The sequence below is a fragment of the Mesoplodon bidens genome (assembly GCF_964165515.1).
Source record: "Mesoplodon bidens genome assembly, chromosome: 1".
NCBI classification, from domain to species: domain Eukaryota; kingdom Metazoa; phylum Chordata; class Mammalia; order Artiodactyla; family Ziphiidae; genus Mesoplodon; species Mesoplodon bidens.
Window position 1 is genome coordinate 215,984,939 of NC_138176.1, and position 25,795 is coordinate 216,010,733.

General features: G+C 53.9%; 1 protein-coding gene across 1 annotated transcript in view; it reads right to left on the bottom strand.

Annotated features, from left to right (window-relative positions):
* Positions 1-25,795, bottom strand: part of PPP2R2C (protein phosphatase 2 regulatory subunit Bgamma) — a gene marked incomplete at its 5' end in the record, with an annotated part of 138,767 nt that overhangs the window by 35,871 nt on the left and 77,101 nt on the right. The window contains 4 exons of the mRNA XM_081249310.1: positions 8,013-8,190; positions 13,694-13,806; positions 16,360-16,525; positions 18,728-18,825. Coding sequence (XP_081105436.1) covers positions 8,013-8,190; positions 13,694-13,806; positions 16,360-16,525; positions 18,728-18,825 — 555 coding nt within the window. The remainder of the gene's footprint in view (positions 1-8,012; positions 8,191-13,693; positions 13,807-16,359; positions 16,526-18,727; positions 18,826-25,795) is intronic.

Here is a 25,795-nt window from a genome sequence, read left to right on the forward strand (position 1 = left end):
TAAGTGCAGTGTGTTCAGCTCAGCGCCTGCAATAAATGTGCAATAGCGGTGGCTGTCCTGGAGGCCGTTACCACCATGACTGAGGGGCAGTGTGGCGTGACAGCGACGTGCATGGGTTCCGCGTCCAGATGCCCCAAGTCTGAATCCCGCCCACTTGCCAGCTGGGTGACTCTGGGTAGATTACTTAACCTTTCTGTGGCTTAGCTTACTCCCCGGTAAAAGGGGGATGTTAATCTTGTCTGCTCCACAGCGATGTCGGGCGGATTAAATAGGTGAATATGTGCACGGTGGCAGAGTGCTGTCTGGCACAGAGTCAGCGCTCAGTAACAGGAGAAGGTGGTGTGGGAAGTGGTGAGGGTGATGGTGGGATGCAGCTCTGGTTTCGGATGGAGTCAGCACCACGGACAGCGCACAGGAGCCCTGGGCCGCAGCGGAACCCAACCAACTGCCTGGCCTTGCTGAGCCCCCAAAGCAGCGGTGCTGATAACAGTTTAACAGCATGCTTTCTGGGTGAAAAGCTGATTTTGGAGATTCAGACTCAGGGCATTTCTAAGCAGACTCGCCCCACGTTCCTTATCTGTGGGAGGATGAAAAGAGGCAGCCTGTAAGGTGCTTGACAGTGGTCATGGGCTGGTATAGGTCCTGTGTTTACAGCCTATCAGCCCCTATACTCACTGGCCATTCTGCCCCACAGCCCCCAGCACAGGAGGCACACCCCTTGGAATGGAAGAGAAAAGTGAGGCTCAGAAGGCCTGAGTGACTGGCAGAGTCGCTGTGTGAGTGAGTGTTGAAGGCAGGGTTGAAGCCCAGGCTCTAGGGTTTTGGCCAGCACAGAGCCTGGCACATGGAGGGGCCTTGGTCGGTCCCCTCCTTAGCTCCCTGTGCAGAAAATAAGCCCAGTCCACAGGTGGCCGAGTGCTGACCAAGATTTGGAACTGCTTCAACATCCAGCCTAGCCTCAGCACCTGCTCCATAAATGGCAATCAGGAATTTGTTCCAGGCTAAGGCTTGGTGTGATGCCAGCTTCCACCATGAGAAATCGCTCAGTGGGGAGAAAAATCAACTGAACCATCTTTAGAAGTCTCTGGGTGCTAAAAATAAAGCAGAGGTCCATCAGCTGAGGCCTCCTGTGCAATCTGTTACCTTTAAGATGCTTCAAACTCAAGAAAAATCACCCAGTGCTGCCTAAGGGCCTCAAAAAGTTGGCATTAAAGGACTGGGAGGTTGTTTAGACAGATGTGGAGATGGCACTGGGGAAAAAGGGCTTCGATGACCAAAGAAGATGTAGGGATTTATGAGAAACAGTCTTAAGTATTTGAGGGGCCATCGTCTAAGGGGGAAAATAATACTGGCCAACTGCCAGGCCCCTTTATGTGAATGATTCCTTTATTCCTTACAAATAACCATAGGATAAGGAATTTGGCCCATTTTGCGGTCATGGAAATCGATGACAAAGGAGGTGAAGCAATGAATCTGTGCCCAATTCTGCCAGAGCCCAGAGCGCTTCTCTTCAGTGTCTGGAGCCCCCCAGCTTGGAGCCCAGGTTTGCAGGGAGGCATCTATATCCTAAGACCAGATGGAAACTGTGAACTTCCTCCCTCCAAAGTCACCATTTACATCCATTCATAAGCACCTACGATGTGCCAGGCCCTGCATTATGGGTGGGGACACAGAGAGGGCTCAGCCTGGGCTCTTCATTCCAAGCGTTTCAGCAGAAAATGGGGGAAGCATTCATACTAACAGATGATGAAAGCCCACTGTGACCAGCGAGTATGGGCCCAGAGGGACTCGGACCAGCCTGGGAGGGGCGCAGAGTGGACAGAGCAGGGGTCACCAGGCAAAGGGGGCTGTGAGTGATGCATGTGGGCAAACGGGAGCCAGCCAGGCTACAGGAGGGAGAAAGGCTCCTCCAGAGAAGGATCAGCAGAAGGCACAGCACTGCCCCCACCCCTGTAACACGAAGGGAAACCCAGTGACGTGAAGGTGTGGGCAAGCCTGACGCACAGGACTCTGGGGAGGCGGGCAAAGGCTGGTCACCAAGAGCTGCCGGGCACGGCTGAGGGATCTGGACATTCTCCAGATGCTGCTGGGGACCACTGAGAGCTCTACACAGGGGACTGATGTGGTCAGACCAGAGGCTCTGATGAGCCATTCTCAAAGCTCTGTAGAGGGCCAGCTGGCTGGGCAAGGTGGGATTCAGGCAACAGTCCAGGCAGGAATGGTACGACCTGAGCTGGGCCTCGGTTAGGGTGGAGAGGAGGGCATGATTCCAGAGCCATCGGGGGAGAATGGAAAGTGCTTGGCACCTCTTTCCATTTTGTGGGTGAGAGAGAGGAAGGAGGCTGGAAGCCTCGGTGACAGACAAAGGCGCTGCACCGTGTATGTGCCTGGCACACGGCAGAGGCTCAGGAAGTACCAGGCTCCTCTCCCTCTGTTCAGAGCAGCCAAGTCTAGAATTAGAAGAGGAAAGGTCCTCTGAGTCAGCTTTATCACTATTCTTACTGGTGAAAACAATGCCCACTTTTTCTCCTTTATTTAAAAGGTTTTCCTTTCTCTTAAAAACCTTTGCTAAAAATCAATTCTGCCTAAGTCAAAAGTGTTACTATTTGGACACAGGGAGATGGTAACATAGCAGAAAACTCCCAGTGGCCTTGAGGACTGAACAGCAGCATCAGGGCAAATCAAGACATTGGAGAGCAAGAGTTAAAGGAATGTGAACCCCTAGGTCCAGAATCCCCCAGGAGGTACTTGCTCAAAAGGTGTTTCAAAATTCAGAGCAATTCCCCAGCCCAGCATGGAGTCACAGCTGCCTTTCTGGCCTCCTCCCACGTTGGAAATGAAACGCCTTTTCTAATTACTTGGCTGCTCTCAGACCCATCATCACACCTACGACCCACAGTCCTGACACCTTTCTTGCCAGGGGAGGCTGAACACCATGGGACGGTGCCAGGTGTCTCTGCTCTGGGTCCCTGTGTCTTGTCACTCTGGTAGCCAAGCCGCAGCAGGCCATGGGGAGCGCCTCGGGCAACATCATTCCCTGATGAACTGATCGAATCAAGGGACATTTCCACGGCCACCACATACCCTGGAGATTCCACTCAGCTGCTTCTGTCTGCCTAATTGGTACTTAGGTTCTACAGGCAAGGGCTGCCTTGAGCTTGGCCCTGGTGTCTCCAGCATTCTGTAATGCTCACACTCCCCTATCTCTAAGGGCCAAAACATTTGTATATTTTGATCAACTAACAATTCATTTTCACAAAATTAAAGGCTACACACAGGTTTAAGAGTTATGTGGCAAGATCTGCAGCCAGAGATCCCTCTGGCATCCCACGGGGACGCCCAATCCACTGATGCTCCCCTCTTGTCACTAGCTGTCACCTCCTCACCTGGCTTAGATTCTGGAGCCAACCATTATTTCCACACCCTTGCATAGGCCATCAGCCCCACGTCTGCATCTTCACTTTGCAAACCCACTACCCTGGCTCCCTTTCCACCTACTCTGCCCCTGCAGCCATGCAGCAAAACGTGGCTGGAGAAAAACTCACACTACTGTGCTCACTGGTCCCACTCATTCCCCACAGCACTTATCGCTTGCTCATGTACTGGATATTTTGCTTGTTTATCATACTAACGGTTTATCAACATTAAAATATATGTCCGTTCCAGGAGGGCATGGATCTTTGTCTCTTTAATTCAAGCACTGGGCACAGGGCCTGGCACATAGTAGGTGCTCACAAAATATACTGGTGAACGGTGCGCCCTCCAATGTGCGGACAGGGCACAATCTGTGTTAGGAGGTGAAGCTGACAGCAATGACTGGGCAGGTCTGCCTGCAGTCCTGGGACGGATTAGTCCTCTTTTCTTAATAACAACTAACCTGTTCCAATGTCCTCTGGCCACCTTAGGCCAAAAGCCAGTTATGATACAGCCCCGTATCTACAAAGTCTATATTTTAACTATCGCTCTACCTCCCGGCTTCTTGCCCATGGCCACGCTCCACGCTACCCATCTCCACGTCTCCCTGGATCTACTCGGTCTCCTGGCTTCCAGACTCGTCTGCTGGAATCCATTCCACCCACAACATACACCCACAGCCCCAGGGGGCCCCCTGCAAGGTGGCCAGTGCTGCTCCCCGGCTTACGGTGCATCAATAGCTTCTTATGACCTGACAGAAGTTATAGGGAGTTGGACAGTCCTCAGAGCACAGACTCAGACACCACGCAAGGCTTTCAGTTACTGACACTTTCTAGTGCCTTTGCTGAACGAGGGAGAAGGTCTCTGTTTGCGGGATCGTGTCTCTAACACCTGCAGTACTTCCTCATCCCCACGTCTGACAGAAAGAACTAGCCTGGGGGTCTAACACGCAGCATTTACGGAGTCTGCACATGTGGCTATTTAACTCGAAATGTGAACTCATTCAGACTATATGAAATAAATGCTTCTGTTCCTCAGTCACCCTAGCCACGTTTTAGGTACTCCATAGGCACACGTGACTGGAAGCTACCATACCGCACAGTGCAAATAGAGAACCTTTCCAGTATCACAGAAAGGTCTACTGGACAGGGCTGAAGATGGATTTTATTCCCCCCCTTTTTTTTTTCACGGCATTTATCTCTATAGCTACCTCCTATTTATGGTACGTGATACGTTTCACTTTCATTTATGGTAGTAAAATTAAAGTCCCTTTCAAAATGCATTTATTTAGGCAAAATTAAAGCTACTTGATTTAAAGAAAATTAATAAAAATTAGAAAAAGATTGGAAAAGTAAATGAAAGAACGCACGGTGTACAGATGTGCTAATACTTGCAAAGGAGGTTTGCAAATGATCGATGTTTGGAGATCGTGGTCCCCAGGAGTAAGTCCCCCACTGACACCATCAGCCAGGCCCGCTGCAGCTGTCCTGGCCACCTCCCACCTTCCTGCCTCATCACGTCACCCCTGCGCACCCTGCACCCGTCGTCGGTAGCCTCCTCAAGCCACGGGGAGCATCCTAACCCTGCCTCCTCCTCAGTCCTCCCAGGTAGCCCCAGGCACAGTGTGTAGACCTGAGTTACAGCAAGGAAGGCACCGCTGGTACCACCCAGGTCAGGTGGTACCACCCAGGTCAGGGCTGGGTCTCCCAGCAGTGCATGAGGCCCTTGAGGAAGAAGCTGAGTTTCTTTTATTTGTCCCTGTGTCCCTGGGGCTCAGCATGGAGCCCGGGACAGAAGAGGAATTGATGGCTAAATGAAGGAAATTAAACAATCCCTTACACAGCTGCAGGGCTTTGCAATTTTTAAAGGGCCTCAGCATTCACGGTGTCATTGAATCCTTATAATAGCCCAGGGAGATAAATTGGTCAGGGCTTACGGTCCCCACCCTAGTCCTAGGATAAGGAAACCCAGGCTCCGGGAGGGTGGGTGCCGCTGTCCCAAGGCTGCAGCCCGAGGGCCAGGCAAGGAGCACTGGGCCAGGCCACAGGACTCTGTCCCTGGCAGGGGGACTTTGGGCCAAACCCCGGTTTCCCCAAGCCTGCATTTCCTCATCCATAAAGTTGGGTGATGCCAACATTGCCACTGATTGGCAGCTTTCATGCCACTGTGAGCGCCAAGAGAGATTGTGAATGGCAAGCTGCTCTGTAAGCTGTAGAGTGCTGTGCAGGAAGCTGAGGACGGCTAGCCGCAGGCCCGTGAGTCCCACACGTGCCCCGTTTGCAGACCTGGAGTTCCTGTGTGACTCCTCATTTTATTCTGCTGGGAAGCACGTCAGCTTCTGAGTGGATGTCTAATCTGTGCTGCCCACCACGAGGGGCCCCCAGCTCCTGGAGCAGTGCTTCTCCCAAGGAGACCACCCTTCCCAGATTCAGACACTGCTGGAGGTGGAGCTGACCCTTCCGGCACCAGGGAGGGTCCTGGCCAACCAGAGCATTGCACCCCCAACAGAAATGGGTTCAGGGGTGCCCCTGAGGCCCAGGCAGAGCCCATGGGGTGCCACCTGAGGACTTGGTGGGACAGTTCAGAGACAGCAGGTGTCTTTTCTCCTCGACTTTACTCTGGGAGGGCGGGGTCTGAACTGCTGGTGTCAAGTCGCCACCATGTGGAGGTTGAAGCCAGAGCAGAGATCAGAAGCAAGAAGCAGAGACAGCCATCCCAGGACACTGTCTGAGCCCCTGGATCCATCTGTACCTGCAGCTCTCGGTTCCATAAGTCAGTAAACGTCTGTTTGGCGTGAGCCAGCTGACCCCTGACTAGCTGGTGTCTAAGCACCAAGGACAGGGGTGGGGCCTGCTGGGTCTGTGCCTGAATGGAGGGTCCAGCAGAGGACCAGCCCAGCCCGGCCCTCTCCATGCAGCCAGACTGAGCTCCCACCCCTCAGAGCAGCTCCAGCCCCAGCTCCTCCTGGAACCTTCCCGACCATCCCAATCCACTTCTGCCTTCCGGGCCCTGAGCACTAAGGAGGGAGGAAGGAAACAGATGCTAATGCTTCCTAACACGCTTTAAGCACCTGTTTGGTGTTGGGTATCTCACAGGGGCTCGCTGAACACTGCCGTCCTATGGGGGAAGGGTTAGTGAGGAGACCAGGCTCAAGAGGGGTGCAGTGACTCGCCAAGGTCGCAGAGCTTAAGGTGGCAGAAGCAGACTCCCAGAGACTCCCAGTGGCTCCTCCGAAGCCCAGGCGTTTGCCCCGCACCCTCTTGCTGGGCTCAGGGAACGTCAGATGCTTGCTCTCAGCCCTCCCAGCTCCGAGGTATCCCTGCCCTGTGGTCTCTGGCCAGTTTCTGGCTCTCGGCCCCCCAGAAGCCGTTTGTCACTCCTTCTCTCCTCCAACCCCCCGCCTCCGACTGCTCCCTTCTCTGCCCCACTCCCTACCCCCAGTTCTGACTTCTGCTCCAAGGGACACAGCCCGATCCTGGCCTGTGTGAGGGCAGCACAGCAGGCACGACCCCCTGTGCTGGGAGCTTCTCGTGGCAGCTGTATGGTCTCAGCTCTGGGTGTCCAGGGCCACGCGACACCCAGCACCAAGTGGACAGTCAGAGACAGTTCTTGGTGGGGGTCATCCCACCTTCCTCCACCCCACGTCTGGGCAGCATCCTTCACAAAGGGCAGTTGGGTGGAAAGGCTGGAAATGAGGACTTGATTGGAGCTGGAGGGCCCGGGTTTGAACCCAGCTTTCCACTGGCTGCTGTGAGCTTTAAGCAAGTGAGCCCGGGCTCTCTGTGACTCAGTTTCCTCGTCATAAAGAACCTACCTCCCAGAATTACTGTGAGGATGAATCGAGTTCACATTAACACGTGTTTATCAGGCACAGAGCCTCACTGGGCATTATTACTATTACTATTATTATTATTGTTGTTGTTGTTATTTGTCTGTAGAGTAGTGACACCTGTAGGTAGTAACCTGCCTGCTCTGTCCACTGTAGCCCTCATTGGGCCAAGCTTCAGCCTGGGCCCCTCTTCAGGCCCATGTTCTTTCTTCACCAGTCAGTGGGGGCTGGAGTCCATCCTATAATCCTATTGCCCAGACACAGGGGGCCACCAAGCAGGGCTGCCTACCTTGACCCCATCCAGCTGGGTTTATGACACCCCAGTTGTCCCTCTAAGCCCTGGGTGGGACCCCAAGGTTGTTCATCAAACACTGATGCACCTGCCTCAGGCCCAGGGAGGAAGGTCCAGAGAAGACTTCAGCCGACTGTCTCAGGGTGGTCGGCCACCCCTTGCCCAGGACGGCTGACCCAGGACTCCATCCCCACCATGGTCCCCGGTGAGGCCCCCAGATGACGGGATAATGGCAACCCTGGAGGAGGCGAGGGGTCAAATGTAACCCTCAGCAGCCACAGTTGTAAAGTTTTCATAAACTCATGAATCCAAACCTCAGCCTCATTCACACACTGTGAGCCAGAAGGCACCCTGCTGAAGAGGCTGAACAAAGCAGAAGCTCCCAAGCCAGCTGGCTTACAGCAGGCCAACTGACGTCCCACCCGGGAGCCACCCGGCCCGCGGCGTCAACGGTGGGGCCGCGGCAGGAAAGGATACTGAAGCTCCGGTCGGTGATGGCCAGGTGCCAGAGGTTGATGCGCAGGTCGTCCGCGGACATGTAGGTCTCGCAGTCGCTGTTGACGGAGATGGAGTTGATGTGGTAGGTGTGGCCATTGGCGAAGACCCTCCGGGGGCTCACCTCCACCATCAGATCCATAGGCTTCAGCACGGGCACCTGCGGAGGAGGAGGGGCGGTCAGAGCAGGGGGAGAGGTGATGGCAGGAAACGTCCAGGGCCATGTGATCAAAAGGAGAGGCCAGGAGAGGCCAGGAGAGGCCTGAAGCGCACCAGTGGGTGTCCCCCCTGCCCGTGTCAGAAGTAAGCAATGCCACGTGGCCACGTCCTTCAGCACCAGCCCTGCAGGGAAGCCTGTCTCCTTTGCTTGGCCTCCTGGGATTGGTTCTGAACCTGCTGCGTGACTTTGAATGAATGGCTGAACCCCTCTGCACCCCAATTTCCTCATTTCTAAAATGGAAGGAGAAGGTACTGTGGCAGAGCCAGATTTTCCACCAAACATTTGTGTCCCCTTGTCACGGGGAAGTGGCTGCCCAGGCAGGGACTACATTTCCCAGCTGCCCTTGCAGCTGGGTGTGGCCACATGACTGTTCTGACCAATGGGGTGTGAGCACACTGATGCCCAGCACTTGGGGGCCAAGGCTTAAGGTTAAGAGGCAGCTGTGCCTTCTCCGCCCCCTTCCCTTTCCACAGCCAGAGGTGAGGATCCAGGCTTTAGGGATGGAGGCTCACGGGATGGAAAGAGCCTGTGTCCCTGCAGGAGAGCCGTGTGCCATCCAGGATGCCTATACCGGAGCTTTCCCTGAGTGAGAAATACATTTCTGTGTACTCTGCCCTGGGGCTGTTACAGCCTCTGGTGTTAGCGGAACTCGTACAAACTCCCAGAGACAGTGTCAGACAGCATGGCTTTGCTTCTCTCTGCACCCTCTGCCTGGAATGGTCACCCCCTTTGGACACCTAGTGAACCCCAACTCCTCCTGCAAGATCTGGAGTTAAGAGCCCTTTGGATGTACAGCCTGCCACACCCCTGCTCACCCTCAGCACGCTGCACTCACTGCTATCAGGGCTCTTGGTGTGCACTGCGGGGTGTTTTGGGCACGAGTCCCCGTTCCAGTAAACTGTAAGGTCTTCAAAGGTACAGACACACAGACACGGCATCGTTGATCTCTCCCTGGGTTGGCCCCAGAAAACGAGGGCTGGCATTGCCATCCCCATGTGACCGATGAGAAGACTGGATGCCAAGATGAACTGGGCTTCCTAAGTCACAGAGGCAGGAAATGACAGAGCCAGGACCAGAAGCCAGCTGTGACTGCCCCCAGGGCATCACGGTGCAAAGGTGTAGACCTGAAACCTGACTTCGGCTTCAACCCTGCCCGGCCGCTTACTAGGGTTACCTCCATTGCGGCCTTCACCTCTCTGGGCCTCAGTTTCCTTATCTGTAAACTGGGTAATGCTGGTGCCTGCTCAGGGCTTCTGTGAGGATTCCATGAGTTGATGCAGGTCAAGTGCGCCTGGAACATCACTCGGTCCACAGCGCCCTCCTCCCCGTCCTCGGGAGGTGACTAGGGGTGGCTGAGCCAGGGCTTACACGGCCAGTTTCCAGAGTGGGCCCTGGATGGGGGAGGGGGGAGGGGGGTGCTGCAGGGGCAGTGGGAGTTGTGCCCAGGAGAGAGGCAGCAAGGCCATCCTCGGAGTGAGGAAGAGAGCAGATGCCGGTGAGGGGAAGCAGACCTTTGTCAGCTAACTGCAAGGCTCCTGAGCCCCGGGCAGCAAGCACCAGGTAGAATGGCATGAATCCAGCCAGAATTGGGTGGCAGCAGGTGAGGGGGGACCCACTGCTTGCACTCACGTGGGAGAGAAGACAGTAGGCTGATACACGTGTGTGTGTGTGTGTGTGTGCGTGTGCGGTTTCAGGAAGCAGTAGGTGCTCTAAAGAAAAATAAAACAGGTGAGGGGACGGGGTGACAGGGCAGCAGGGGCTGGTGCCTGGCTGGGTGACCAGGAGGTGACATACAGGGAGGGGCTGAAACAGGCTGACGTGGGACCCTAGAGAATCTCCTTCTGCCAGGGGACCTCCCCCAAACCCACCTACTCTTAGGCTGGGCCTGGGGCTCCCTGGGGCTCCCACGGCCCTGTAAGCCCTCATTACAGCCTTGACCACGTGGTTAAGTTGTTGTCTTCTTGTTTGTTTCCCCAATGGACTGGGCAGCACTTAGGGGCGCCGTGTGTCTTCTTGTGTTCATCTCTGCATCTCTGGTACTCAGCCCAGGGCCCGGCACACACAGGTCTTCAGGTGAATGAGTGAATGGGTGAGTCAATGAACAAATGAGCTGTGTCCCTCCCTGGGGGACAGCTGAGATGGGAGGTGACAGCTTTGGTGCTGCAGTGGGGGTGGGCAAGCACTAAGCGTTCCTTCTGGTACAAAGGCAGCTCTGCAGCCGCCATGAGATGTTCTCATGTACCAGGGCGCCCAGTGTGAGCCTGTGTGGGTGTGTGAGCCTGGGTGTGCATGCATGAGTGTGTCAGTGTGCACATGCATGTGCCCGAGTGTGCATGTGTGTGTATGCAGTATCGGTGTGCATGCTCACCTGGCTCTGGGTGGTTCTTGTGTTGAGTCTGCGCTTCGGGACTGTCTGCCCGCGTGTCAGTGTTGGTGTGTCTGGGCCCCTCTATGGGGCCTTCCGCATGTCCGCCGGTGTCAGATATTCTACGTCTGCTCCGAATCTTGCCTTCCCTTCCCTCAGGGCATGGCCACCACCTGCCCTGGGGATCCCTGGAGTCTCTCTCAAGCCACACCTGCTCCTGGAGAAGGTCAGGGCATCGCTGGCCTAGCAAAGTCTCAGCATCTCAGTCTGCTCCCCGCTCCTTCCAGCAACATTGTCTTCCCCCAGCAGCCTTGGAACTGTTCACCCCGTGCTCCAGCCATGCACCGCCATCCCCAGACCATATTTCAAAGCCAGAAAGCAAAGAGAGGAGAGGAAGAGGGAAGAGAAACCTGCCCTGAAGGTTTGGAGGTTTCATGAATAAAACTTTCCCCACACCTGCGCTCTTCCAGAAGGCACAGTGTAGTCAAGGTGAAGGGCAGGAGGACAGACACATGAACACTAAGGACAGAGCAGTGTGGGATGCAAAAGGCTAGAGGGGACAGAGAAGGATAAGGATTCACCTGGCTCGTGTAGGAAAGACTTTCAGAGGTGGAGGCTAATAGGGTTTTAAAGGATGAATAGGAGTTCACCAAATAAAGAAGGTAGAGAAAGGCATTCCTGTGTGTCCCTGTGTCACAGAGCTGACTTCCAGTGTGGGGGTGACTCCATGTCTATTTCCTTGGGGGCCTGGGTACACTTTGGGGGTAGGCACTCAATCTCAGCTCAGCTCTGGGATCCCAGAGGCCCTGTGCTAGGTCTTGGGTGAACTGGGGAGGAGACAAGGTGAGAGGCTGGATGAGGAAAGACCCAGGCACCCACGTTCTTTCCCCCTTTCTTCTCCTCCAGCCTTAGTTTACAGTTAAGTGCCATTTCGGGATGTGTGTGACATACAGAGAAAAATCTCAGAGGCTGGGTGGGAAATAAACAAGATTCCCGTGGGCCACTGGCTCTGCCACAAATGCCAGGCCAATCAAGAGGTGATAATTGCCTCCTCCCACCAGATGAAACCCTCATAAACTTTCTTTGGGCTTGGAGGTGGGGGGAGCGGGGGGCACCCTCACTCCCGTTATTCAATGTCAAAGCTAATTGGCTTCCCTGCTTTCTCAGAATTTATTTGTGCAATTTGCCAGTCATTGAGAGGCCAATGTGTTTAAACATTTATTCCTCCTTCTGGGAACAACATCGATTGTCATTTCATATTTATGACAGTCGGCTGTGTGCTGAGTGCGGGGCGCTTGCTAAGCCGTTGCAGAAAAAACGAGTCGTTATCTCCTGTTTGCTGGTGAGGAAACTGAGGCACAGAGCAGGGAAACGGCCACAGCCATCTGACCAGCGGTGGGTGGGTCTGTGAGCAGTTTGGGAGCCTGGAGGGGCCTTAGCACCACCGTGGCACCAGGCAGCACCACTGCCCGCTCGGAGCAGCAAACACAGCCACGGTAGGAACCCAGGGAGACAGCATTCCATGTGATGTGAACTCAGACCTTTCAAATCTGCTAAAGAGCGCAGTCACCTCCCGACGCTCAGCCTCGTTGAGTCTTGGGACTCTGAGGCCCCCCCCTGAGCAGGGCCTGTCCCAGGCTTAGACCAGATCTGCCCTCAGACTCTTTTTTTTTTTTTTTTTTTGCGGTACGCGGGCCTCTCACTGCTGTGGCCTCTCCCGTTGCAGAGCACAGGCTCCGGACACGCAGGCTCAGCGGCCATGGCTCACGGGCCCAGCCGCTCCGCGGCATGTGGGATCTTCCTGGACCGGGGCACGAACCCGTGTCCCCTGCATCGGCAGGCGGACTCTCAACCACTGCGCCACTAGGGAAGCCCATGCCCTCAGACTCTTCATTCACTGTGGCCTCCAGGTGCCCAGAGCAGGGCTGGGCGGCACACAGCAGGTGCTCAGTAAGTGTGGCTGAATGAATAAATCTGGCATCACCTCCAGCAAACACATGGGTGGCTGAAAGCACCCACCCTCTTCCAGGCACGGTTCTGGAAGCCAGGGACGGACAAGGCGGCCTCAGTGTGCTTCCTGCAAGAAGCCGCTAACCATCCCCATGGCTCCCCTGGGAGGCAGGAACTTCACTTCCACTTCACGGAGGAGACTGGATGCTGATGCTGACTGTGGAGCTAGACTTCCCTGGGTTTGGAGCCAGCTCTCAGTTTCCTCATCTGTAAAATGGGGATGACAATCACATACCCACTATAGGATTCTGCTGAGGACTGAATGATTTTATAGCCAGAGTGCTTGGGAGACACATGCTCACGTGTCTGTTCTTGTTCCAGATGAGGAATCAGAGGCTCGTGGTGGCCCAGAGCCCCGCCCAGGGTCACACCACCAGGACGCGGGGGAGGCAGGATTTGAACCCGGGTCCTGTGACTCCAGAACTCTTTCATATCTCCCAGCCTCCCCGCTGAAGACACATGAGTCCTTTTGCTTTTCATTGCGTTGGGAGAAAAAGTTTGCCTTCACACGGCTCTGCCACTCAAGCTTCCAGGCCGCTCTTACATCAGGGCAATCTGTGCACTGAGCCTTCATAAAGGCTGCAAGAATCACAAGTTCTGGGTGTCCCTCTGACCCTCGGCAAAGGGCTGGGAACCCACAACGCTCCGCTCACAGGTCCTCCTCCTGGCTCTGCCACTTGCTCAGCTGAGCCGCTCTGGGACAGTTGCTGCCTCTCTCTGGGCCTCCAGTTTCCCTATTTGTATAACAAGGGATTCGAGAACATACTGTCCAGCCTCGGGTGCAGCTGAAAAGGGCTTCATGGACACGCATCACCTCGCCTCATCCTCACGAGACTTCCAGAAGAAAGATGATCCTCTCTGCCTTGCTGGGGAGGAAACTGAGGCACAGAGCAGGAAAATGAGGGTGGCCACCCAGCAGGTAAGCCGCCTGGCTTATTAAGTTCTGGATCGGAACGTGACTGTGGTTCAGATCGCCATGGCCCTTCCAGTCCTGAGATCCTTGCTGTGTAATAAACAAAGCACAAACTGCTCTGGGCTTGCCGGAACCGTCCGTGGGCCACATCTTACCTGCAGTGACGTCACCGTGGACAGGTCTTTAAGCTTCCCCTCCTCATCTTTCAGGTTATAACCCTCGGGCCTCTTATCACGTTCAGTAATCTTCCATAGTTTGATAGTTTTATCTTTAAAAGTAGAACAAAGTGAAACAAGACACACGGTGAACACCACATGGAGAATGGAGTACCCACTGAGCCTGCTAGATAAGGGTGCATCAACCCACAAGTTACTTAATCTTATCCTGTTCTTGGACATGAAGTTTCTTTCTAATTTGACTCCTTCGTCAACTGATGCAACGAACATCTTTGCAAAGGGAACGTTTGTCATCATGCTCGAGCTCTTCACAATTGATCCCGAAGGTCAAAGGGCATGACCCTTTCAAGGGCAGTTATCAGTCTTTCAACTAATTTCCGCAAAAACTGTACTAACGAAGCTTCCTGTTTTTTACCCTTCACTGGCATCCTATTTCCTGAGATGCATCCCGCCCATCCAGAAACTCAGCTCTCTGGAAACCTCACTTCTCTGGAATCCTGCCAAGAACATCAAAAGCGTAACCTTTACCAGCTGTGATGGTTCATTTTCGATGTCAACGTGGCTAAGCCACGCTTCTCAGATATTTGGTCAAATGTGTGGATGTCCCTCGGAAGGTATTTTTTTAGATGGGATTAACATTTAAATCCATGGACTAAAGCAGATTATCCTCCACAATGTGGGTGGGCCTCCTCCAATCAGCTGAAGGCTTTAGAGAAAAAAGACCAAGGTCCCCTGAGGAAGAGGGAGCTCTGCCAGCAGATGGCCTTCAGACTCGAGCTGCAGCATCAGCCCTTTGCTGGGTCTCCAGCCCGCCCTGCGGATTTTGGACTTGCCAGCCTCCACAATCAGGCGCGCCAATTCCTGAAAATAAACCTCTCCTTCTATATCTATATCTAAGTCTACATCTATATCCACATCTCTGTCTACACTCACACACACACACACATACACCCATCCTACTAGTTCGGTTTCTCTGAGAACCCTGGCTAGCACAGCGGCCAAAACAAGCACTTCCACGCTCCTGAGGAGGAAGGGGAGAAAACTGCTACCAATTAAACACTTGACAGGTGCGCAGGGACAGGCTACCAGGAGAGGGTGGAGCTGGGATTCAAAACCGGGGGTGGGAAGCTTTGAGGGTGTGGGTGTTAGGAAATTCCTGAAGCTGACCTTTCCTCCAAAGAGGCAGGCAGAGAATGACACTCTCTGTTAAATGATTAAAAAGAAAAAAGCAGCACATGAACGAGGAGGCTCAGTTGCCCACCCTGTTCTAAGCTCGTTATGATGTTATTTCCTTCCATCTTCCCCAAAATCCTATGAGGCAAGAACAGCCATCAGGTTCAGAAGAGGGAGTGGCAGGGCCAGGGTGTTAACTGCATTAGGGGCTCCTGCCCCGGGTGACCTATTCTGGTGGTGGGGGACCTCCCACTGCCTCTGTTCCAGCACCTGGGAAGGGCCCCTCTGCCTCTGAGACGGGGTTTGCTGAACATGACTCCGTGCCAGGCACCCCTCAGGGGACACAGACAATCAGAATGGCAGGAGCTCCAGAGGGCAAGCAGGGGTGGGAAGGCCCACGAGAGGGACACCTTGCTCTGCGGAGCGGTCAGGGAAAGCTCAGTGGGAGCTGACACCCAGCGGAGGCCTAAGGGATGAGGCGGGGTGTTGGCCAGGTGGAGGCAGGGAGAGCCGGCCTTCGGGCACAGAGGTGGGTTAGTGGCTCGAGTCTGACCGGCTTCAGGGGTGCCGTAAAGACCGCCCTAAGGAGTCTGACTCCCTTGGGAAGGCAGGTGGCATCATCTTATAAGACTCATCCACCCTGGAGCAGTACTGGCTGGTCTTGGGGTGCTGGGTGGGCAACACCTCCCTCCACCCTTGTTGCAACTCCAGAGGGAGCACAGGTGAGGAAACTGAGGCTCAGAGAAGCAAGGCCACTCCCCAAGGTCCCCTGGCTGGGACAGAAGCCAGGACCCTCCTAGCTCCCACCCCAGGCGCCTTTTATGATGGGGCTGAGAGGTGAAGGAGGATGAGCAGGTGGACGTGAAGGCGGGAAGCGGGGCCTCTGGCTCCAGGCCCACTGCCGGCAGAGGCAAGATGGCCCCAGGAACCGCAGCCTCTGAGTGGACCACAGCAAAGCAGGGGTCTGGCCGGGAGCCTCCTTGGGGATGCGTACCGTCTCCCAGAGCCAGATGGCCAGCGGCCAGGCAACCAGTGCTCCTCCTGTACCATCCACTGAGGACCCCAGATCATCCAGTGACACCCTCCACTCTGGGGGGTTGTGGACAAAGAGGCAAGTCTGAATTGAGTGTTGACTGTTTTCCTTGACCTGGCCTCCTTTGTCCGTCCTCAAATTAAAGTATTCACGGACATGCTCAAGAAGCTGCTATTTACAGCAGAGGCAATAAGCCCCCGTCCAACCACCAGGAGAGGGTGAGCAAGTGTATTCACTGCATGGAATTTACCCGCTGCTCAAAATACTATTTTTCAGGAAAGACCTAGAAAGACCTAGGAAAATGCTCACAATGTAAGTGAGGTGAAAAATGGCATTTGATGACAAATTGCTACAGTACGTGTGCACAAGAGCACACACGCCCACACACACATGCACACACATGCACACGCACACGCCCACACCGGCCGGGCTGCCTCACCGTTGGTGGACAGCAGGGAGTGGGCGGCATTCTGCTGGGGGAGCCACTTGATCTTGTTGATCTTCTCCTCTATCTCCAGACTCTTGAGATAGTCGAACTCCGGCTCGTGGCTCTGGAAAGTGCTGTAGACGTCGTACTCGCCCTGGCTGTGTGGCGCATTTTTACTCTGCAAGGAAAACAGACCCTGAGCTCCAGGATGGTGGGGCGGGGCGGAAGCCGGCACTGGGACAGGGACGGGACTGGTCAAACCCACGCAGGGCCTGGAACAGCCATGGCGACCAGGCATCCAAGCGAGGGTCCAAGGAAACTCTCTGCTTTTTAAGTGGCCAGTACCTTGCTGTGCAGCCATGGCCAAGCTCCATCACCTCCTCCGTCCAGTAAGCAAGAACAAGGGTGACCACGCCAGCTCATGTTTAGTGAGCACCTACTGTACACAGGACACCGAGCTAAGTGCTTTCTCAATTTACCCTCGACGCCCCTCTGTGATGGGCGCCATGACTCTCCCCACTTTACAGATGAGCAAGCGGAGGCTCAGAGGTGAGTCGACCCCCCTCCCCCCCAAAGCCACATGTCCACAGAGTGCTGTCACTCACTCCACTGAGGTCTGTCTGGCACCAAGGCCAAGGCTCTGATCTGCTCCCACATCCTTCTGTGCAACTTGGGTCTGACTCGAGGAATGAACGCATTTTGGAGCAGATTTAACATTGGGGCCAGACACCCTGCAATGTCAGATAGACATCGGGATAGACTGGGATAGGGTATCCTCCCCCCAGCTTTCCTGAGTGGGTCCCCTTCTGGTTGAGGCAGCCAAGCTCATTATAGTAAGGACCTCCTGGTGGAGCCCCCAAAACAGTGAGGTGGTGAGTCCATTGCAGGTACCAGGGACCACTTCCTGGTAGGCAGTTCAAGTCTATATGACAACATGAAACTACAACTAAAACTGCCTGGGAGCAAAACAAAGGTAGTCAGCCAAACACAATTTCAAGTTTTCTGTTGGTTTTTCAAAAGTATCTATTTATGTATTTCTTTTCCCGTTGTGCTTTTGGAAAGCTTTAAAGTTCTTCAATACTTTTGCCTCTAATGGACTTCATCTCCTGTAAGCACTGGCTAGGGAGAAGGTCAGTGGGACCAGAATTAAGAAAAAAATTAAAGGAGACATATTCAAAACTGAGAAACTTGCGCATCTACCGATTTAATTTCTTTCTGCAGTTTGGCAAAAAGAAGACGTGGCTTTGCAATCCCCAGTGGGAACTTCTGGTCCTTCTCGTGAATCAAAGTGCTCCGGCCACAGTACTGGGCTCATTAGATAACCAATTTCTCAGCTACCTGCTTTCTGGCTGTGTGTTCTTGGTAAGTTATGGCAACCCTCTGAGCTCTGATCTCCTCATCTGTAAAACAAGGATGACAATAGCACCTAAAGGCACCAGAGGGTTGTCACGAGGGAGGGTTATGGGAGTGAACACAGGTGACGTCAGAGCTCAGGGGACACCAGCTGTGGGGAGGATGCTGAGGAACTGGGGGGGGAGGATGATACTGCAGCTCCTCTCCCCCCTGCATCCTCCCCTCCTGCCCCTCTTCTCTGTTCTTCGTCCTGCTTCCCCTATCCTCCCTCCGCCTTCCCTCCCCCCTTCCTCTCCTCCCCCCACCTTGGTGTCACCTTAGATCCTGTCTTCAGCACCTAATCCCAGCCCTGAAAGGCAGGGTGGTGTGTGAGTAACAGACCACACCCCGTCCCGGTTTCCATCCCTGGCCTTTGCTCACTAGCTGGGTGACTGTGCAGGCGTCCGCATCTCTGAAACGGGGTGTCCGTCCCCACCCTCAGAGGGGGGCAGTGAAGAGTAACTGGGAAAAGCACGTGGAGAACGGAGTGAGCAGTCTGCATGTAGTAGGTGCTCAACAAATGGGGCCTTTTAATCACCAGGTTCTTCCAGTGGTTCAGAAACCTTGCCTCGGGTAGGCTGTTCCGGACAGCAGACCTCACTGGGGCAAGGCCCGGGGCTGAGCAAAAGCGCCCACCCCAGACAGAGGGCCACCCACAGCTGCGGAAGGGTCCGTGCTCCGCTCCACCCGGCTCTGGCCGGATGGCACCAGCTCACCGAGGCGGAGGGCAGTTTAATCAGGAGGCTGTTTCTCCAGGGTCTAGGACACAGTGACCAATCAGCAAACTTCCACTCAGCACAGGGGGCTCAGGATACGGTGCTGTGAGTCGACCCGGTGGACTCCCTTCCCTGGGCCTGCCCGGTCCCGTCCCTGCGTGCCGCGGCGCCCTTTCATCCAGCCCAGGCGTCCCCGCGGGATGCCGAGAGGCCCCCTGCGGGTTAAAGCCCGGGCTGAGCGCAGTCCCCCCTCCCCCCAGGCCCCGCCGCACCTCCGGTTCCCGCTGGAAGATGACGACCCGGCCACCCTTGTCGCCGGTGGCCAGCAGCTCCCCCGTGTGGTTGAACTCGACGGTAGAGATGATATCGGCTGTGGTGGAGAGACAGGAGGATGTGGCTCATTAGGACCCAGTGCTGTGCAGGTGGCCAGAGCTGCTCGCCCAGCCCCAGGGCCCCCATCGGAGAGCAGGAGCACTGACCAGGGGCCCTGCCCTCTCCCCGCTGGCCGTGGGACAGAGACCCGTTCATGGGTGTCTTTCCTTCCTTCCTGCTCCCCGTCCTCCTGAAGCAGTCTGGGGGTTTCCTCGTGTGCTGACCAGGTGACTGGGATGCAAATCTGACACTCACTAGCCCAACTCTGGGGGCCACAGAGACCAGCTGTACCCCTCCCTGCCTCCACTGAGCTCCCCATGGATGGCACCCCCGTAACCTTCACATTCCTGGCCTGGACCCTGTAGGCACCAAAAGCTTCAGCACAATGGATCTACTTTCAAACAAACCACAGATCTGACTACGCCTCCCGGCAGCCCCCGGCAGGTTCTCATACTGTGTCCTCCTTCCAGCCGCCCGGATGATGGCTCACCCCTCCCCCACCCCGACCCCTGGGGTATTTCTGCTCAAAACCCCCTCCTCTGCGTCCTTCCCTGCCTCAAATGAAGGCAGTTCCATCCTCCCGCTGGCTCGGGCCCGAGCCTTTGGGTCACCGTGACTCTCCCCCCTCTCTCTCACCCTCCACATCCAGTCCTATTGTCTCAGCCTTCAAGATACATCCAGACTCCATCACTTCTCCCGCCTCTCGCCTGGAGGACTGCAACGGTCTCCCATCCGATCCCCTCCATTTCTCCTGGCCCAGACACAAGCTGGCCCCCACAGAGCAGCCAGAGGGAGCTTTCTCGGACCCCTCTAGAGGCTCCCCACCGATAGAGGAAAAGCGAAGGTCTGCAGAGTATCTAAAGCCTTGAGTGACCTGTGGCCCCCCAGGCAGGCCACATCAGCAGCCCAAACCTTCACCCTGTCCCGCACTTGCCCCTGGCGCTTGGCATTGCCTCCCACCCTGGGCCGGGTACCGTGCCCTGTGATGGGCTTTGGCCTGCGGGACGCCAGCAGACAAGCCGCCGTCCTGCGCTTCTGCCGCGGCCCCGGAGGAGGACCTGCCCAAGCCCGCAGCAAAGCCGCCCAGCTGAGCTGCCTGGTCACCCAGTCCAACCAAGCCTAGATCGGCGGGGTTGGCAGATGCGTGACAAAAAATGGTAGTGTTGAATGCCCCGTGTTTTAACTCAATGAAAGGTGACGGACCCCTACCCCAATTCCTACTACTCTCAGCCTTGCCCTCCCACTCCGACTCAGGCTCCTTGCTGATGCTCAAAATACCAGCTACCTTTTGTCTCAAGAACTGCTCTCTCAGCCTCGAGTGGTTTTCCCAGTCCTGTTTCCTATTCCATACATGCCTTTTCCTTTTCTAATCACGTGCCTTCAGAGGCAGCTCCTGACCTGCACTGGCCTCTGAGCCACAGGTAAATGCCAGCCCTGACGGCGAAAGGAAAGAAGACAGAGGGAAGGTGGCTCAGAAGCAGGATAATGGGCTGGATGTACTCACTGCTCAGGATAAGAGCACGTTTCATTAAATTTAAAAATAAAGGGAATAAAAAACAAGGAGAGCCGCTCTTTTGGATCCCGGAGATGCTCGCTGAGTGTGGAATTGTCCCGGCTGCCTGACACTCGTCCCTGTGTGGGCAGCCTGCCTGGCCCAGGGGCACAGGAGGGCCACAGCCCGAGGCACAGCCCAGCAGTGCCGGGTTCCTGCACGTGGCTCTGGTTCTTGCTGTTTCATGTCAGCACGCCCTTAGCGGGGGAAGAGCAGGATATAAAACTGCATGTAAAATGTCTTTAATTATATAGACCAGTGATCACAGCCGTGTTAAACAGCAAACAAACTGGGCAGAGGGAAGACAAGCTGGAAGAGACTTTTCTGCCACGTTAAACAGAGATTGCTTTAGGGCAGTTGAAAGAAAATATTTTTTTCCTTCTCTTTCTATGTTTCCATGTTTTCTAGATCTTCTGTAATGAATGTATATTTCTTAATAGCTTTACTGAGGTGTAATTGATATACACAAAAATGCACATTTTTACTGTATGCAATTTAATGTGTTTGGACATATGCATAGTATATATTATTTTTATGATGGAAAAATAACAATGCTATTAAATTAAAACGCCAATGTAACCACTGGTATCCAGAACAAATGTGGTCCATAAATGTTGGGCAGCTACCACAGTAACAGACAATAACATCTGCAGGCAATTTACAATTTATATGTCAGTTTTATATCCGCTGCCTCCTTTGAACCTCATGCCAGCCCCTGAGGGAGATATGACTATCATTTCTATTGGCAACTGAGGAGATGGATGGAGGCCCATCCACAGTGACAACCCCCTGAGCTGTTCATGGACCAATCTGAAGTCCTGGGCTGGAGTCCTGGCTTCAATGCCTGGGCTATGTGACCTTGGGTGGGCTACCTCACTGCTCTGAGACTCAGTGTTGTCATCTGTAGCATGGCTATAGTAGAGTCTTCCCGTGATTAGAAACTCAAGAGAGATGTTGGAGGTGAGAGGGTTTGGGAGGGCTGAAGGACCATAACACCAAGGAATGATGAATGACCAGAATTTACCAGACAGAAAGTCAAAGCTTTTTCTCATCTTTGCTTCTGGCCTCCACAGAAGTGGCAGCTGCCAGCTCAGAAATGTGCCAGATAAATCTGAGATTCAACCTCACTGTACAGGTTTGGGAGTCCTGACCACCAGCCCCTCCAGTCCCCTTCTGCAAACATCTACAGAGCAACTACAGACCTCAGGCCAGGGCACTGCTTCCTCCGTCCCAGGAAGGGGCTGGTGGATATTTAACATCCATTCACTGTTACAGTAAGTGTCTTCTAGAGCTTGCCTTAGGAAAAGTTACCTCCCCTGAGAGCTGGAAGTTGTCATCAGTAAAATCATGCAATTGGAAAGTCCATGCTCTCATTTTGGAATGTTTGACACATCTCCATCCTCAATACCACCTCCCCCAGGAAGCCCTCCTGGAGAGCCCTCCTGACTCCTGGTACAGTTGTCTCTCCTACAACTGTGGTCTCATGCCCACTATGTGCCCCTCATTAGATGTCAGGCCCTGCAGGGGAGACAGCAATTGGAAGAAGAGGCAGCACTGGGTGAGCTTCTTATTTTCATGGCTTTTAGCCTGAGGACAGGTCCCAGGCCCTGTGCCACGTGGCTACTGAAACTCAGATAGAAAGTCATACTTTTAGGCTCTATAAACCAGAAGACAGAATCGGGGGAAATCCTAGTAGCTGCAAAATGAGGTATTTAATCCTGGAAATGGGGTCTAAAGAGCAGTCCCCAAATGCAACACATAAACTCTGCCCCAATCTTTAGCTGGCTGCAAACTGCACATGTACACACGATAGACTCCAGGCAGAGCTGTTAAGGCTAAAAGACATGAACCAGGATTTGTGCTGGGACAGAGTTCGAAGCTGAGTTCAACCCAGTTAACTGCTTACAAATGCCAAACAAAACAAAAACACTCTTTGGAGCGACATACTGAACATCTAGAGTCTCTACGGTATTGTCATTCTCAACACCCAGGATATTCTCCAAGATTATACGAAGATATACAAAGAAATAGGGAAATATCACTCATACTGAATAAAAAGACTATCAAGGAAAGAGACCCTGAAGTTCCCTGGATACTGGGATTAGCAAATGAAGATTTTTAAAGTAGCTATTATAACTGTGTCCAAGGATATAAAGGAAAATTTGTTCTCACTGCATGAAAAGAAAGGAAATTTCAACAGAGAAATAGAAACTATTTGAAAAATAGCTAAATGGACAATCTATAACTGAAAAATACCACATATGAAAATCACTGAATTGCTTAACAGGAAATTTGAGATGACAGAAGAAAGAGTTAGTCAGCGTGAAGATATCTCGATAGAAATTATGCAACCTGAAGGACAGAGAGAAAATAAATTAAAAAAGATAAAGCACCGCTCCTCGGGATCTGCCGGAGAACATCAAATGTCTATGTGTACTTGGAGTTCCAGAAGGAGAGGAGAGAATAGAGTAGAAGGAAGGCCTGAAATAATGACTGAAAAATGCCCCAATATGGTAAAAGACTTTAATTTACAAATTTAGGAAGCTCAGCTCACTCCAAGTAGGAAAAATACCAAGAAATCACACCTAACCATCAAACTGCTGAAAACCAAAACAAAAATGAAATTTTGTAAGCAGGTAGAACACAAACCACATATTATATTCAGAGGCACCGAGACTCAGATAACTGCTGATTTCTCATCAGAAATAACAGAGTCCCGAAGGCTTTTAAAGTGTTGAAGGAAAATGTAAAAACCTGTAAACCCAGACTTCTGTATCCAGTGGAATTATACTTCACGGATAAAGGGCACATAAAGACACTGTGGTGAAAGCTCTCCACGGACCAGCAACTGAATCTCAGGACAAGCCCACTGCCCGACCACCACTCTCTCTTTACAGATAAGGAACTTGGTCAAGAGGTGAGGCACTGGCCCAAAGTCCCATTCAGGGCAGGGCTTTTGCAGTGTATTCCCCTGGCAGGTCCCAGCCCCTGCACCACAGGGCCGAGTTGCCAGACAGCTGATGCCTCAGGCTCACAACTTAGCCACTGGGAGAGGTCCGCCAAGCCCACGTATGACTGGAGGGTGCTCCAAGTCCCCCTGTTGTGGGTGATGGCAGCCCCATGAAAACCCAAGGTGCCCTTCTACTTGTGAGGTCCCCTTTTCTTTCTGCTGCAGCTCTGGGAGTCCCCCAAATGGCAAGGCAGAGTTGGAAGAGGCAGCTTGACCAAGAAGCAGCAGTCAACCCCCTGGGACTGGGTATGGCGCAGCCCTATCCGTGCAAGCCCAGAGCCAACTGGTTTGGGAGCCAGAAAGCCACACTGTGGTTCAGCATGGGCTCAGGAGGAAGTCAGGGCTGGTGTCCCAAGAGACCAGCCCAGTGACAGGTGCACAGGGAGAGCCAGAGCCAGAGATGGGCGAAGACCACGCTGTGGGTTGAATTGAGTCCCCCAAACGTATGTGGATTTCCTAACCCCTGGTACCTGTCACCGTGACCTTATTTGGAAATAGGGTCTTTGCAGACGATCAAGTTAAGATGTGGTCCTACTGGATTGTATGGGCCCTAAATCAACGACTGGTGCCCTGAGAAGAAGGCCATGTAAAGACACAGGGGCACGCAGACACACGGGGGGAAGGCCATGTGACAATGCAGGCAGAGATTGCAGTGATGCGTCTACAAGCCGAGGTATATCAAGGATTGCTGACCACCACCAGAAGCTGGAAGAGGCCTGTGACAGATCCTTCCCTGGAGCCTTCAGAGCAAGCATGACCCTGCTGGGTACCTTGACTTCAGACTTGCAGCCTCCAGAACTTCGAGGGAAGAAACCTCTGTTGTTTTAAGCCACTGAATAGTTTGTCACAGCTTCCCCAGCCAACATACAGAGAGAACAGAGCAGAAAGGAGAGGCTGTGCGGGCAACGCTCTGGAGACCCAGGCTGCACCCTGGGCTGCGGCTCCTCCTGGCATCATGTGGGGAGGATCAGCCCTTGGATCTCACAGGTGCCCCTTGTGTCTTTTTCATCAAGAGGAAGGTATTCCAGTCCCAGCCTCGGTACATATTAGCTGTGTGACCTCATCCAAATCACACTCTCTCTGAGCCCTAACTGTCTCAGCCATAAAATAGGAACTGTCATCCCTGCCTGGTCACAGTTCTCCTAGGGTTTATGTGAAATTCAAATGATTCCGTGGACTGGAAATCTCCCTGGAACTTGGGGCAGAGGTCTGCAAATTCAAGGAGGAGATTAAGCTGCTCATCAGGGACCCCCCCCCCCCCCGCCCATCTCACCATTCATCACTGTAAGTGCTGTCGCCAGCATTAATGATCCATCAGCATCACAGCTCACGGCATAGTGAGGGCCCTCAGAAAGCCCAGCTTGAGCCTTCTGATGGGATTGCTGCATTTAATTAGTATTGTCAGAGGCATCAGGGCTGATGAGGAGGGCGGTGGGAGAGGAAACAGGCTCTGTCTGCTGCTGGATGAAAGAGCTCGGTGAGAGGAAGGAGGCTCCGTGTGCAGGCGCTCTGTGAGCAAGCTTACCCAGCATCTTCTCTGGGTTTGCAGAGAAGGGGCCAGGCATGCGAGGAGGGGCCAGGCTGGACCCTGGGGATAAGGAGCCTGTTCTCAAGGGCTGCTCTGGGTCCAGGGAGATGCACAGGAGGTGAAGAGGTGGCCAGGGGAAGTGACCACTTCAGGATGGGGAGAGGTGAGGTCCATGAGGGCCTCCTGGAAACAGTAAAACAGGAGTGGGGTCTTGCAGAACAAGGAAAGGTGGCAGACTCAACATAGATGCCCCATCAGTGGCTTCCTGTATCCACATCTTATACAATGTGATTCGGGGGTTCTTCCCGTCCAGCGACAGAGACTGTTCGCCCATCCTTGACTCTGCACTGGCTTGTGACTTGCTTTGGCCAACAGAATGCAGAGGAAGTTAGGGGGTGCCGGTCCAAGCCTGGGCCTCAAGAGGCCTTCAGTTTCCACTCTCTCTGAGACCCCTGCTCTGCCACAGAAACAACCCCAAGCGAGCCTGCCGGATGACGACGAGAGGCCATGTGGGCGAGCCAGTGCAGCTGAGGCCATGCTAGGCCAGCCCACAGCCAGTCCACCCCCGAACATGGCAGCAAGCCCAGCAGAGAAACCTCCTGACCCATAGCTACCGTACACATGAGAATGAGCACTGCCAACACACGAGGAGACGCGCAGTCGACTTAAAGACTAAGGGGCGGAAGCGCACGCTTGTTGTTGAAGCCGCTGAGCCCTGGGGTCTGTTACGCAGCAGGAGCTGGCTGAGACAGACGGGCTGCTGGGTAGAGCGTGGCCATTCCCCCCAGCCCTGCTTCGGAGATCACCCTTTTCTGGAGGCGGGGAAGTCATTTCAAAGGAAAGACGTTCCTGATCAGAAAAAGCTCTTGACTGTAGCC